The 11903-nt window shown below is 58.3% G+C and overlaps 1 protein-coding gene across 1 annotated transcript; it reads left to right on the top strand.

Annotated features, from left to right (window-relative positions):
* The first annotated feature begins 704 nt into the window (after nucleotides 1–704).
* ASMT (acetylserotonin O-methyltransferase) lies at nucleotides 705–11275 on the top strand. The gene is made up of 7 exons (XM_019631004.1): nucleotides 705–903; nucleotides 2667–2796; nucleotides 4804–4872; nucleotides 5859–5977; nucleotides 7503–7643; nucleotides 9041–9163; nucleotides 9952–11275. Exons 1-7 carry the CDS (start codon nucleotides 705–707, stop codon nucleotides 10161–10163), a joined length of 993 nt encoding a protein of 330 aa, XP_019486549.1. The 3' UTR covers nucleotides 10164–11275.
* The last annotated feature ends 628 nt before the right edge of the window (nucleotides 11276–11903 follow it).

The raw sequence follows: 11903 nt of genomic DNA, 5'->3' as shown, positions 1-11903 counted from the left end.
CGGCCCCCACATGCTGCACACACCCGGGCCTGCGCGGCCCCCACATGCTGCACACACCCGGACCTGCACAGCCCCCACACAGGCCTGGCCCTCACCTTCTCTGGGGACCAATCCACCCACTAGATGGCAGCACCCCCGGACAGCTGGTCAACCCAAAGCCGCAGTCGTGCTCAGCGCTTGCAGGAGCAGAAACACAGCCTCCCTCCTCCATGCTTGGTGGGAGCAGCGTTCAAAAACAATGCATTGTGAAACTTACTGCTTTAACCGTTCTTAGGCACACAGCGCCGTGTCATTAAGCACATTCACATCGTCAGTAACGATCGCCGCCGTCCATCGTCCCAAACTGTCCCCTGTCCCCGTGAAAGACTAGCCCTCCTCGTCCTCCCCCAGCCCCTGGCACGACCCGCTTCCTGTGTGTGAGAATTTGTGACTCTAGGGACCTCCTGTAGGGAGGAACCGTACAGGCTTTGTCCTTCAGTGCCTGGCTTATGTCACTGAGCGTCGCGTCACGGTCCTCCGGGTCCATCGACGTTGTCGCAGGCGTCAGAATGTCCCTCCTTTTCATGGCTGCGTGATATTCCCTTGTCTGTGTGGACCCCGTTTTCTTTATCCATCTGTCTGTGCATGGATGGACGCTGGGCGGCTCCCGCCTCCCGGCGACTGTGCACAACGCCGCGGTGACACAGGTGGCCAGCGTGTCTTCGATGGCTCCTTTCCATTCTCTCGAGGTCCTCTTTGCCGCCTGTGAGCTGGGAGTGTTTGACCTGCTCGCCGAGGCCCCGGAGCCCCTGGGCTCGGCTGCAGTGGCCGCACGTCTGGGCGCCAGCGCCCGGGGGACACAGCTGCTGCTGGACGCCTGTGTGTCCCTGAAGCTGCTTGAGGCAGAAACGAGAGGAGGACAAGGTAAGCTCCCCGGGCACTTTGAAGGAGGCATTTGACCCGTGCGTGGTCAGCACGCTTTTTCTGTAAAGGGCCCGAAAGTGAGCATTTCCAGCGTCGTGGGGCGTGTGCTCTGTGCAGCAGCTTTGCGTCTCTGCCCGTGGAGCCCCCACGGCAGCCAGAGACAGTATGTGAACGAACAGGTGTGGCTGGCTCCCAATAAAGCTTTATTGACAAGAGCAGGCCGAGGGCCAGACTGCCGTGTGCAGTGAACAAGACACAAACGTGAGAAAAAACATAACGAGTAGTTTTCCATCACGCTTAAATGTATTCAAGGGTTGCCGTTTCTTATGAGATTGTGTTGTTCTTATTTTGGTGTGGAAGTGGCTTTTCTCTTCGGGAACAGGGTGACCGTCCTTTGGTTTTTTTTTTTTTATTAAATGTCTTTCCTTTGCAAAATTCAAATGTGTTCACCCCACGTTGAGCGTTTAGGTCATCTTTAGAATTTTGTCCATCTGTGAAATTGCAAAGATGGGAAGGCTTGGCTTAGGCTGCTGCAGAAAGCACAGGCGTGTGCGGCCCAGCTGTGTGGGTGCTGGGTGCTGGGCTGTTGGTTTGCAGCAAGCAGCCATGTGCCTGCTGGGGTTCTGGGGCGCAAAGGTGGGGACCGTTAATTCCATCCATCAGGCGTCATTTGGAAGGTGACAGTTCTCAGATAGCCGGACTGCAGATTGGCTCAAACCGCACCGGCCAGGCCATCTACAGCCACAGCAGACCAGCACCGAATGGCCACCCACCCCCAACAGACACTGCAGGCGACGCTGCTTGGGCCAGCATCCAGCGCAAAGGGGCAGATGTCACAGACGCTTTTGCTGGGCCCCTGTCCTGGGGGGAACCCCTGTCCTGTCAAACACTCCGTCCAGGCTGGGAGGACATGGGAAAGCATGCAGGACGGGGGGTGGGGGGCTCCCAGACGCTTGGCTGGGAGGCAGCTGCACAGTGTATCCCGGCTGTGGGTTCTGCTTCGGGGCCACGTGAGACCCGCAGGCACTGGGCAGCTGTGACAATGTTTGGAGATGGCTGCAGGACAGGCCTTGTTGTCCACGAGCGGGGCAGGCTCGTTGGCAGGATGCTACCCCTGGAACAGGACCGCAGGGGCTGCCGTGCGGAGCACCAAGCCTGTGGGAGATGGTCCCTAGGCGGGGGACACGGGTGAGGCTCGGGCGCTGCAGTGGCCCTTTGCTGTGTGGCCCTTGGCGGCCCAGGTACCTCTCTGGGCAGGACGAGGTCCCTGGGTGGGGACGGGGATGGGCACGCTCACAGCCAGGGCACCTGCTGCCTGCCGTTCAGGGCTGTGTGCCCTCCTGCCTGGCACTGTGACGTGTGGCACCTGCCCAGGCGGGGCCACCTGCCGCTTAGCCGCAGTCGGCAGGAAAGCAGCCCTTTCTCCTCGCGTTCCTTTCCTTTTCCAAATTGGAATGTCATCCCCATGTCCCTATTGTGAAGGAAGTGGTTATTTGAAAGTGCACAGACTCTAATACAGGTTTCCTGTCAGGCTCAGCTGGCCTGTCTACCTGCTTCTCCAGGCCTCCCAGTGGGGCTCGGCTTGGGGACCTGCCCACCTGTCACCCCGTTCCTTCAGGCTAAGCCCCCAGCCGTGGGGACCTCCACGCTCACAGGCGAGGCTCACACTTCAATCACGGTGGTCCCAGTGCTGGGGAGAGCAGGTGACGGTGACATGAAATGTAGCTGGTGATTTTGTTGCTGTTCTTTTTGCTTCTTTTCAGCGCTCTATGAAAACACGGAGCTGGCCAGCACCTACCTGGCCAGGAGCAGCCCCAAGTCCCAGCACCACATGCTGCTGTACCTGGGCAGGACAACTTACCTGTGCTGGGGCCACCTGGCCCAGGCCGTGAGGTGGGCCTGGTGCTGCTGGGGCTGCGGGATGTGCCGGGGGGGCTGGTGTGAGGGCGGGGAGGACGGGACAGGCCAGGGTCCCCGTGGAACCAAACACGGCACCGCGAGGTTCGGAAATCAGAGCAGGTGTTACATTGTCTCGTGTCGGCCCCTGGACTGTAAATACAGGGGAAGCGGTGCCTGCCAGGCGGCGGGGGCACGGCGGCGGGACGGAAACCGGCTGCTGCCCGAGCGGTAACTGTTCACGCCACACCAGGGTCTCTCAGCCTTGGCACCACTGATGTCTGGGGCTGATGACGCTCTGTGGGGCTGGTCAGGGTCCCTGGTCCCACCCACCAGATGCCAGGAGCGCCCCCTTCCCAGGTGTGACAACCAGAAACGTCCCAGATGTTTTCCCAGTGTCTCCTGAGGGCAGAATCACCTGCAGTTGGGGACAACTGAGATAGATAGATAGATAAATAGACAGATAGATAGATGATAGATAATAGATAGAGGATAGGTAATTAATACATAGGTATAGCTAGCTAGCTAGCTAGATGATAGAGACATAGATAGATAGATAGATGGATAGATGATAGATAGATAGATAAATAGACAGATAGATAGATGATAGATAGATAATAGATAGATGATAGATAATAGAGGATAGGTAATTAATACATAGATCTAGCTAGCTAGCTAGCTAGATGATAGAGACATAGAGAGATAGATAGATGGATAGATGATAGATAAATAGACAGATAGATAGATGATAGATAGATAATAGATAGACAGAGGATAGGTAATTAATACATAGATATAGCTAGCTAGCTAGCTAGATGACAGAGAGAGAGATAGAGGAAGAAACATAGATGATAGATAGATAGATACATAAATAGATGATAGAGACATAAACAATAGAGAGATGGATTGATAGATAGATGATAGACAGAGATAGCTAGCTAGCCACCCAGGTGATAGGGAGATAAATGATAGATGATTGATGAACAGATAAATAGGCAATAGGTCCTACATAGCGATAGCTGATAAATACGTACAGATAGATGATGGATGACGGATGGTAGATGGATAGATGACAGATGTGGACAGAGACGGAGGCGGGAGAGGCTCTGACGTGAGGCCGGGGTTCCCGAGCCTCGGCAGCCCTGACGCTTGGGACTGGACCATTCTCGGTAGCAGGTGCCCTCCACGGCGTGACACGTAGACGTGTCCCCAGACACTTGGTTTTCGTAGATGTGCCCCAGGGTGGCAGTGGGGGGGCCAGGACACAGTTGCCTGTCACTTTGAACCACTGCTCTACATTTTCTTTCTTAATTGTTTTAGCTTCAGCCACGTCTGGAGCCCACGGTAACTTTTCTGTGAAAACCCGGGACAGTTTCACTGTTGATTTTGGAAAAGATACAGCTCGTCATTTTCATGCTTATAGTCATTATTCGGATATTTACATTCCAGATCACATTCGTCTGACAGTCACCTGAGTTGAGTGTCTCTAGGGGGCCGAGGGTGGGGCTGCGGGTGGGAAAAGGCTGGGGCTCCCGTGGAAAGCGCCTGAGGGAGGCGCCCCAAGCTTGCGGACTCGCTGTGGGGACAGACGGCCAGCCCTCTAGCTGTGGGTCTGTGGGTCGACTGGTTGGCTGTCCACCTAGAAGCAGACCCGTTGGCCATCCAGCTACGAGGAGCTTCCTATCCTCAGATGCCAGGTGATCGGCCGTTCTGGACTGCGGTGGCCCGGATGGCGAACATTTCCCCCACGTTCTTTACATTGCCGTTAAGTTGCATTCCTCCTTTGCTCCTGCCAGGGGACCACGCTAGGCGGGGGCCTTGCAGCTCCGAACACGTGTTTATTTCTCTCTGGAAAGGAGCCCGTGCGTGTGCTTGGCCACGTAACGTTGCTTCCTGCGTGCTCCATCTGTGATTTGACGGGAGGACCTGAGACCGCACGTGGGTGTTCACCGATGTTCAGTGACTGTCTAAGAACTTGAGTGACAGCCTCTTGTCTGTTTTCAGAGAAGGGAAGAACCAGTATCTGAAGGCATTTGGGGTTCCCTCGGAAGAGCTCTTCACAGCCATCTACAGGTACTGCCAAGCCCCGACTCCGATAGCGTGACGCTTATTTAAAAAAAATACTTGCCGGGCTGAATGAATGCGTCCAAATGCAGCAAAACGGAAGGGAGCTGATATTTAAAGTTGAAAAGCAAAACGAAACAAGAACATGTCGCTGCTCCGATGTCTGTGTAGGTCCGTTTCCTGAGCAGACGCGGATTTGCCTTTCAGTACATAGGTATAGCTAGGTGTCAATGGATGATAGATAGAGGTATAAGGGATAGACAGCTAGATAGATGGTTGACATGCAGATAGATGGATAGATGCAGCTAGTTGATTTATGTCGATGGATAAGTAGATGGATGGATGGATGGATTGAGAGCGAGAGAGAGGGAGAGAGAGAGAGATTAAGTCTGTAATGCTAAGAGACGCTTTCTCAACGTCGCCGTTACTGACACTTGGGGCTGGGTGACCGTGCCTCTGCCCTGGGGTCCGCGTTGTCCTCCGCTGAGACCACATCCACATGGCCGGCCCATGAGCCGGGACAGAGGAGGGGGGACTGTGAGGAGGGGGACGAACCCCACACGCCCACAGGGCCGTCTGGCCACCCATCCGGCCACCCTCCTCACTTCTGCCCCCTTCCAGGACCCCTCGCCCCCCTGTAACGTCTTCCCCGGCTCCGTGAACCCCCAGCCCGTGTGGGGACCCCCCTCCCGGACCTGCAGAGGGGGGCAGACGATCCTGCACTCTGCCGGGTGGGGTGCGGGGGCCCCGGCTTGACTTCCCTGATGAGGAAGCACGGGGCCTGCTGGTTGTGATGTGGGGACGCCCTCTCCTCGTGGCTTGGGGAGCTGGGGGTGGGCTGGCGGCGGACCCAGGGCGCTTGGCATCTGCAGCGAGACCTTTCCTCAGCGTCCCCGACCCCCTGTCGCCGTGCGTGCCTGTGGGCCACGCGTCCTTGTGCCCGATGACCGCCCTGGACGTGGCCTGCTTTTCACCAGCGCGGCTTCCCGTGCCAGGTCGGAGGGCGAGCGGCTGCAGTTCATGCGAGGCCTGCAGGCCGTGTGGAGTGTCCACGGCCGGCGCGTGATGGCCGCCTTTGACCTGTCCCCGTTCCCTGTCGTCTGCGACCTCGGCGGTGAGTCTCGCGTCCCGATGTCGGCGCTGCGTTCCGGTTCTGTGTGGGCAGCACCTCGCCCCAGGCTGAACGGTGCCCCGTAAGCTCCTGCAGGAAGGAAACCGAACCCCCGTTTCCCACCGTGGGGAGGGTCTTCCTGTCACACCCTCATGGCCGGTGGCCAGCTGCTGTGTCAGGGTGGCTGCTTTGGGGACTGGCACCCTCCTCGGCCGCCCCTCAGCTGCTGGGAAGCCATTCGCAGAGCCGCTGAGCTGGCACGTGTCCTGGCACCTTCCCTGTGGAGGCAAAATACTGTCTGAGTCTGCGGGCATCAGGCCAGTTTGGGGGACTCGGGGCGGGGGTGGCAGATGTCACTCTTAGGAGCCTCGTGTTCTTATGCGAGTGGGGACGGGAAGGGGACCTGGCCGAGGCTTGAGCATCTTGTGTGAGTCCCACGCCGGGCACGGGAGGCCCTAGAACACCTCGGGGTTGGGTGGCTGTTCTCCCTTCCTGCCTGACAGGATCGGAATGGGGGGTTCAGTGGAGGTGGGCCGCCCCTTGGTCTGTATTAAGCAGGTCCACTTGCCGCCCACACCTCCCTGGCTGCCTTGCTGTAGAGAAGGCACAGAGAACATGAGCCCCTGACAGGAGAGGACTTGGGGTGCAGAATACCTGCCCGGTGCACCTGCTGGGGTAGCGCCAGCCCGAGGTGGTCCTCCCAAATTCGGGGTCCTCCACCCTTGAACCAAGTAAACGATGAACTGCCCGTGATGAAGTCGGGGTGCAGGGCACACTCAAGAGCCCCTTGGCCCTTGGTCCCCCGATCTGAGGGGCTCCCCCAAACCCTGTAAGACGGTGGCACAAGGAGACAGGACTCCCTGAGGGGGACCCTCCCTGGCCAATGTCATTCCTTCCACTCTGCACCGGCCTCCGGTGCCCCAGCAGGGAGGGTTGTCCCTGGATTCCAAAGTGGCTTCTGTCCCTTGCTTGCTACGTGGCCCCGGGCGGGGGAGGCGTCTCTCTGTGCCTCAGTTTCCCTGGGAAATGGGGGTAAATGCCACAAACTGTGTGGATCGGTCAGAGCCCCTCCTGTGGCGCAGGGGGTCTCCCTGCGGAAGGGGCGGCGTCCCCACGGTCACGGTTTCTGTACAGAAGAGCAGAAGGCAGAGGTGCCCTCCCTGGGGGCAGCTGGGGCGTGAAAATGCTGGATGGGAGCCCCGGGTGGGGTCTGCGGGACCCCGGATGAGCCTGCGCTGGCCTCTCGAGCCACCTCATCAGGGTGTTCCCTGGAAAAGCCGTCCTCAGGGCGTCTGCCTGGGGCTTTCCACCCCCCCCCGCAATGTGGCTGTTTTCTGCCCTTGGGCGGGCGGACGGCCTGACCGCAGGAGGCCACGGGGAGGTCAGGGCCCAGGGCAGTCCATCCACGAAGACCGCCTGGACGCGGGCTCACAGGTGACGATGTGACCGTGGACACCACGCCCCCAGCCCTGGGCCCTCAGGGGTCGATGGTGGCCGCTCTGCCCGTCACTCTCTGTGCCCACTCCAGGCTGTGCGGGGGCTCTGGCCAAGGAGTGTGTTTCTCTGTACCCTGCATGTCACGTCACCATTTTCGACATCCCGGAGGTGGTACGAACGGCAAGGAAGCACTTCCTGTTCGGGGAGGAAGAGCCGATTAGCTTCCGTGAAGGTGGGTTTTCCTGTGCCGTGTGTGTGTCCACGGGGGCGCACAGGTGCGTCCTAGGCGCTCAGGACAGGCCGATGGTGGGCCGTCCCCATGGCTGCTTCGCCTTCCGCATAATCACCCTCAACTTACATCTATGATTCATGACGCATGGAGCTAAAGCTACATTTTCTCATAATTAACCCTTTCTTGAGTATCACAGTGGGTTGAATGCTGTCTCCTCAAAATTCGTGTCCACTCAGAATTTGTGAACGGGGCCTTGTCTGCAAACGGGGTCTGTGCGGATGGGACTGAGTGAGGGGTCTGAGAGGAGGGCTTCCTGGGTCGGGGGGCCCTGAACCCCATGACAGTGTCCTTATCAGGGACAGAAGAGGAGAGACACAGACACGGAAGGGACGCCACGTGGAGACGGAGGCAGAGATGGGGGGGAGGCGGCCACCCACCCGGGGACGCCTGGAGCCCCCAGGAGCTGGACGGGGCAGGAGGGACCGTCCCCTGGTCCCCTGGGGCCTCCGGAGGGAGCGTGGCCCTGGGACAGCGTGGCGGCAGCCTCCTGGCCTCCAGGACGGGGGGAGGATGAGTGTCTGTGGTTTAAGCCACCCGGTGGGGGGCCCTTTGTTACGACAGCCCCTACGACACTCATGCCAGTTTGTAAATCAAAACCACTCATGAATGTCAGCAAACGAAGTGGGTTGAAGGCCAGATCAGGGGTCGTTACTGACCCAGAAGACGAAGGGGACCGGGAGCCATTCGGGGCTCAGAGACCGTGGCAGCTCGGCAGAGAGCGGGGTGGCACTGCTTGCCTTTGAGTCACGGGGCTCGGGGCTCCCTCCGTGGCAGCTTCGGGGGCAGATGCAGGAAACAGCTCAGGCACCGCCCAACACACGTTCCCGCCTCCTGTTCCTTGTTGAGTTTCAGCCCCACAGGCCAGCTGATCTCACTCCCCAAATCGGCCCTGGGTTTGCAGGACAGGTGTGACGAGTCGGGTGATGGGCAGAACCTGAGGGTCAGGGTCTCTCGGGGGCATCGCTTCTCAACCGGGAAAACGTCCTGGCTGTTGCTTCTGTTCACTCATCACACGGGAGCTGCCGGCCGGGTGCCCGGGCCTCCTGAACGGCACGGCTGAGGGCCACGGGGGACGGTGTGCGGACACGGAACCTTGGGAAATGAAGGGAAAACAACATTTTCCAGACCCGAGGGAGGGAAAGGGGGCCCCAGCCGTCGTTCAGAGCTGTCTGGTGCTCACCGAGTCGTCTTGCTCTTCAGGGTGAGGTCTGAGCTTCGCTAGCCGGGAAGGTTTGGGGAACGCTGGGTCCCCCCAGGTGACCCGTCCGTGCTCGGTGCTGCATGACCCAAATGGCGCCGGGCCGCGGCCTGACCCAGGGCCCCGCCCTGTGTTGCAGGGGATTTCTTTAGAGACCCCCTTCCGGAGGCAGATCTGTACATCCTGGCCAGGGTCCTGCACGACTGGGCCGATGACAAGTGTGCTCAGCTGCTGGCGCGAATCGGGCACGTCTGCAAGCCAGGTAGGCGACGTGGTGTGTCCTCGTCCTGGTGTCCATGGGGGACAGTGTCCCAGCTGTCCTCTGAGGTCACCCATCCTGGTGGTCCATGGGGACGTGGGCATAGCTGTTATGACAGGTGCCCTGAGCTGCAATAACAGTCAATACATCCCATCAGTGGGGTTGGTGACTAGTAACAGCTCCGGGTTTCAGATGAGACAACTCTAGCCTGTGAAATTTAAGAGGCCTTCAAAATGGTTCATTGCAAACGGAGCATGGGGCACACTTGTACTAGAATCAATTTGTTGTTTCTCTGAAGTCCGCATTCTCCTGGCTGCCTGTGTTCCGTTTGCTCAGCCTTGCCACCCCCAGGGCCTTCTTGCTTTTTGTCCTCACCCCGTCCTGGCCCCCTGCTGGCTGCCCCGGCCCCAGAACCCGCTCTTTTTCCTGGAAATTTTTGTGGTCCTGTGAGTGACGAGTCGTGTTCAGAGACCGAGGGGTGGACCCCTTCCCTGGACACACCTAGGAAACGCATGGAGGGACTGTCACTCTCAGCTCCTTGTTACTTGGTCGCCAGCATCTTTGTTCTTCACGCATCACGTCGGTCACCAGACTTCCATGGTGACTACAGATGACCAGTAGATGCAGATTTAAATGTAAAACTACCCAGGGGTCAAACATATCGATGTGGGCAGCTGTGAGGACGTGAGGTGGCCGGGGCCGTGGCAGAGCCAGCGTGGCTGGGAGCCTGGAACGGGCCTGGCACACGGTGTGGGCAGCGGGCCCCTCGCTCACGCGCCTCTCCCTGTCAGGTGGTGGCGTGCTGGTCATCGAAAGCCTCCTGGACGCGGACGGCCGGGGCCCTCTGACCACGCAGCTGTACTCGCTGAACATGCTGACGCAGACGGAGGGCCAGGAACGGACGCCCGCCCAGTACTGTGCCCTGTTGGCCTCCGCCGGCTTCCCGGACGTCCAGTGCAAGAGGACTGGTGGCCCTTACGATGCCATCCTGGCCAGGAAGTGACGCCCCTCGCGGAGCAGCTGCGAGCTCAAACGTCGTGCTGAAGACGGGGTCTCGGTTACGCCTGTGGCGTTTGTGGCTCGCCTGGCGAGTGACGGGGTCTCTGGGGACGGCTGGTGGCTGCCTTGTTCTGTTTCGTTTATTTTGTTTCATTTCCTTCTCCTCCACTTCATTGTATCGTATCCTATTCTATTCTATTCTATCCACCACACGTGGATCAGGACGGGACGTCTCTGCGGCCTGCACTTCCTGAGATGACCACCTTTGTCACTGCTCCGTTGTCCCCTGCCCAGTCTGTCCCCCCCAGTCTGTCCGACCCCATGTTTGGATATGTGGGGACGGTCCCTGTGGCATCCCCGACACCTACATTGCTGACAAGGGGGCCCGCTTGTGTCAGTCGTTGGTCCAGGGAGATGCATGCGCCCCTCACCCCAACATCACCAGGGAGGCGGACAACTGGACCCGCCCTTGTATTTTGGGGTTTTCCAGCATTTATTTCTTCCTTTAGTCACTCCAGGAGTCAGGGCAAGATGTTTTGTGGTTTTTTGTTTTTTTACACAAATTTGAATTGTCTGATTCTTGCCTTTAGGATGAAATGGCAATTGCTTATGCATGTATTGATTTTATTAAGATGTGATTGACATATAACATTCTGTTAGCTTTAGGTGTACAACATAATAATTCGATATTTGCGTGTATTGTGAATTGATCACCGAAAGTCTAGTTAACATCCAACACACACATAGTTACAGTTTAGTTTTTTTCTTGCGATGAGAACGTTTAAGGTTCGTTTTGTTAGCACGTTTCAGATACGCAATACAGTAGTTTTAACCAGCATTACCACTCTGCCTGTTCCATAGAATACCCACAATGCTTATTTATTTTACAACTGGAAGTTCGTACCGTTTGATCTGCTTCACCCCTTTTGCCCCCCCCTCCCCGTTACCCCCAACTGCTGGCAACCACTCATCTGCTCCCTGTATCTGCGAATTTGGTTTTTGTTTTTCCAGCTTCCACACATACGTGAGGTCACATGGTATTAGCCATTCTCTGTCTGATTTCTTTCACTTAGCATGAAAATGTGCTTATTTCTTTTATTGCGGCAAAATAAACCTATCCCGAAACTCGCCGTTCTAACCACTTTCACGTGCACAGGTGGGTGGTGGGAAGCCCACTCACACGGCCGCGCACTCGTCCCCGCCATCTACCTCCTGAAGGGCTCCATCCTCCCGGAATGAAACTCGTAGCCCTTACACACACCGGCTCCGCGGCCCCAGCGCCAGCCCCTGGCACACCCACCTCCCAGTACCCAGAGCAGCTGGGCTGGGCAAGGCGCCGGAACCGCAGTCCCCAAGGAGGCTGGCCCGGGACCCCAAGGAGAGGGACCTACAAGTGGAGGAGGGGCCACAGGGATGGGGCGGGGCCACAGGAATGAGGTGGAGCCACAGGGATGGGGAGGGGCCACGAGAATGGGGAGGGGCCACAGGGATGGGGCGGGGCCACAGGAATGAGGTGGAGCCACAGGGATGGGGAGGGACTACGGGAATGGGGAGGGGCCACAGGGATGGGCGGGGCCACGGGAATGGGGAGGGGCTACAACGATGGGGAGGGGCCACAGGGATGGGGCGGGACTATGGGAATGGGGAGGGGCACGGGAGTGAGGAGGAGCCACGGGAATAGGGAGGGGCCACAAGGATGGGGCGGGGCCACGGGAATGGGGAGGGGCCACAGGGATGGGGCGGG

This window comes from Hipposideros armiger, unplaced genomic scaffold, assembly GCF_001890085.2.
Source record: "Hipposideros armiger isolate ML-2016 unplaced genomic scaffold, ASM189008v1 scaffold_970, whole genome shotgun sequence".
NCBI lineage: Eukaryota > Metazoa > Chordata > Mammalia > Chiroptera > Hipposideridae > Hipposideros > Hipposideros armiger.
The sequence above is the reverse complement of the archived record's forward strand: the minus strand, read 5'-3'. Positions and strand labels throughout refer to the sequence as shown.

Excerpts from the sequence above, each read along its gene's own strand:
- ASMT (XM_019631004.1), top strand. The coding sequence starts at position 705 with ATGGCTCCTTTCCATTCTCTCGAGGTCCTCTTTGCCGCCTGTGAGCTG. Across the intron at positions 4,873-5,858 it reads CTCTTCACAGCCATCTACAG|GTCGGAGGGCGAGCGGCTGC; the intron begins GTACTGCCAAGC and ends TTCCCGTGCCAG. Across the intron at positions 7,644-9,040 it reads GCCGATTAGCTTCCGTGAAG|GGGATTTCTTTAGAGACCCC; the intron begins GTGGGTTTTCCT and ends CCTGTGTTGCAG.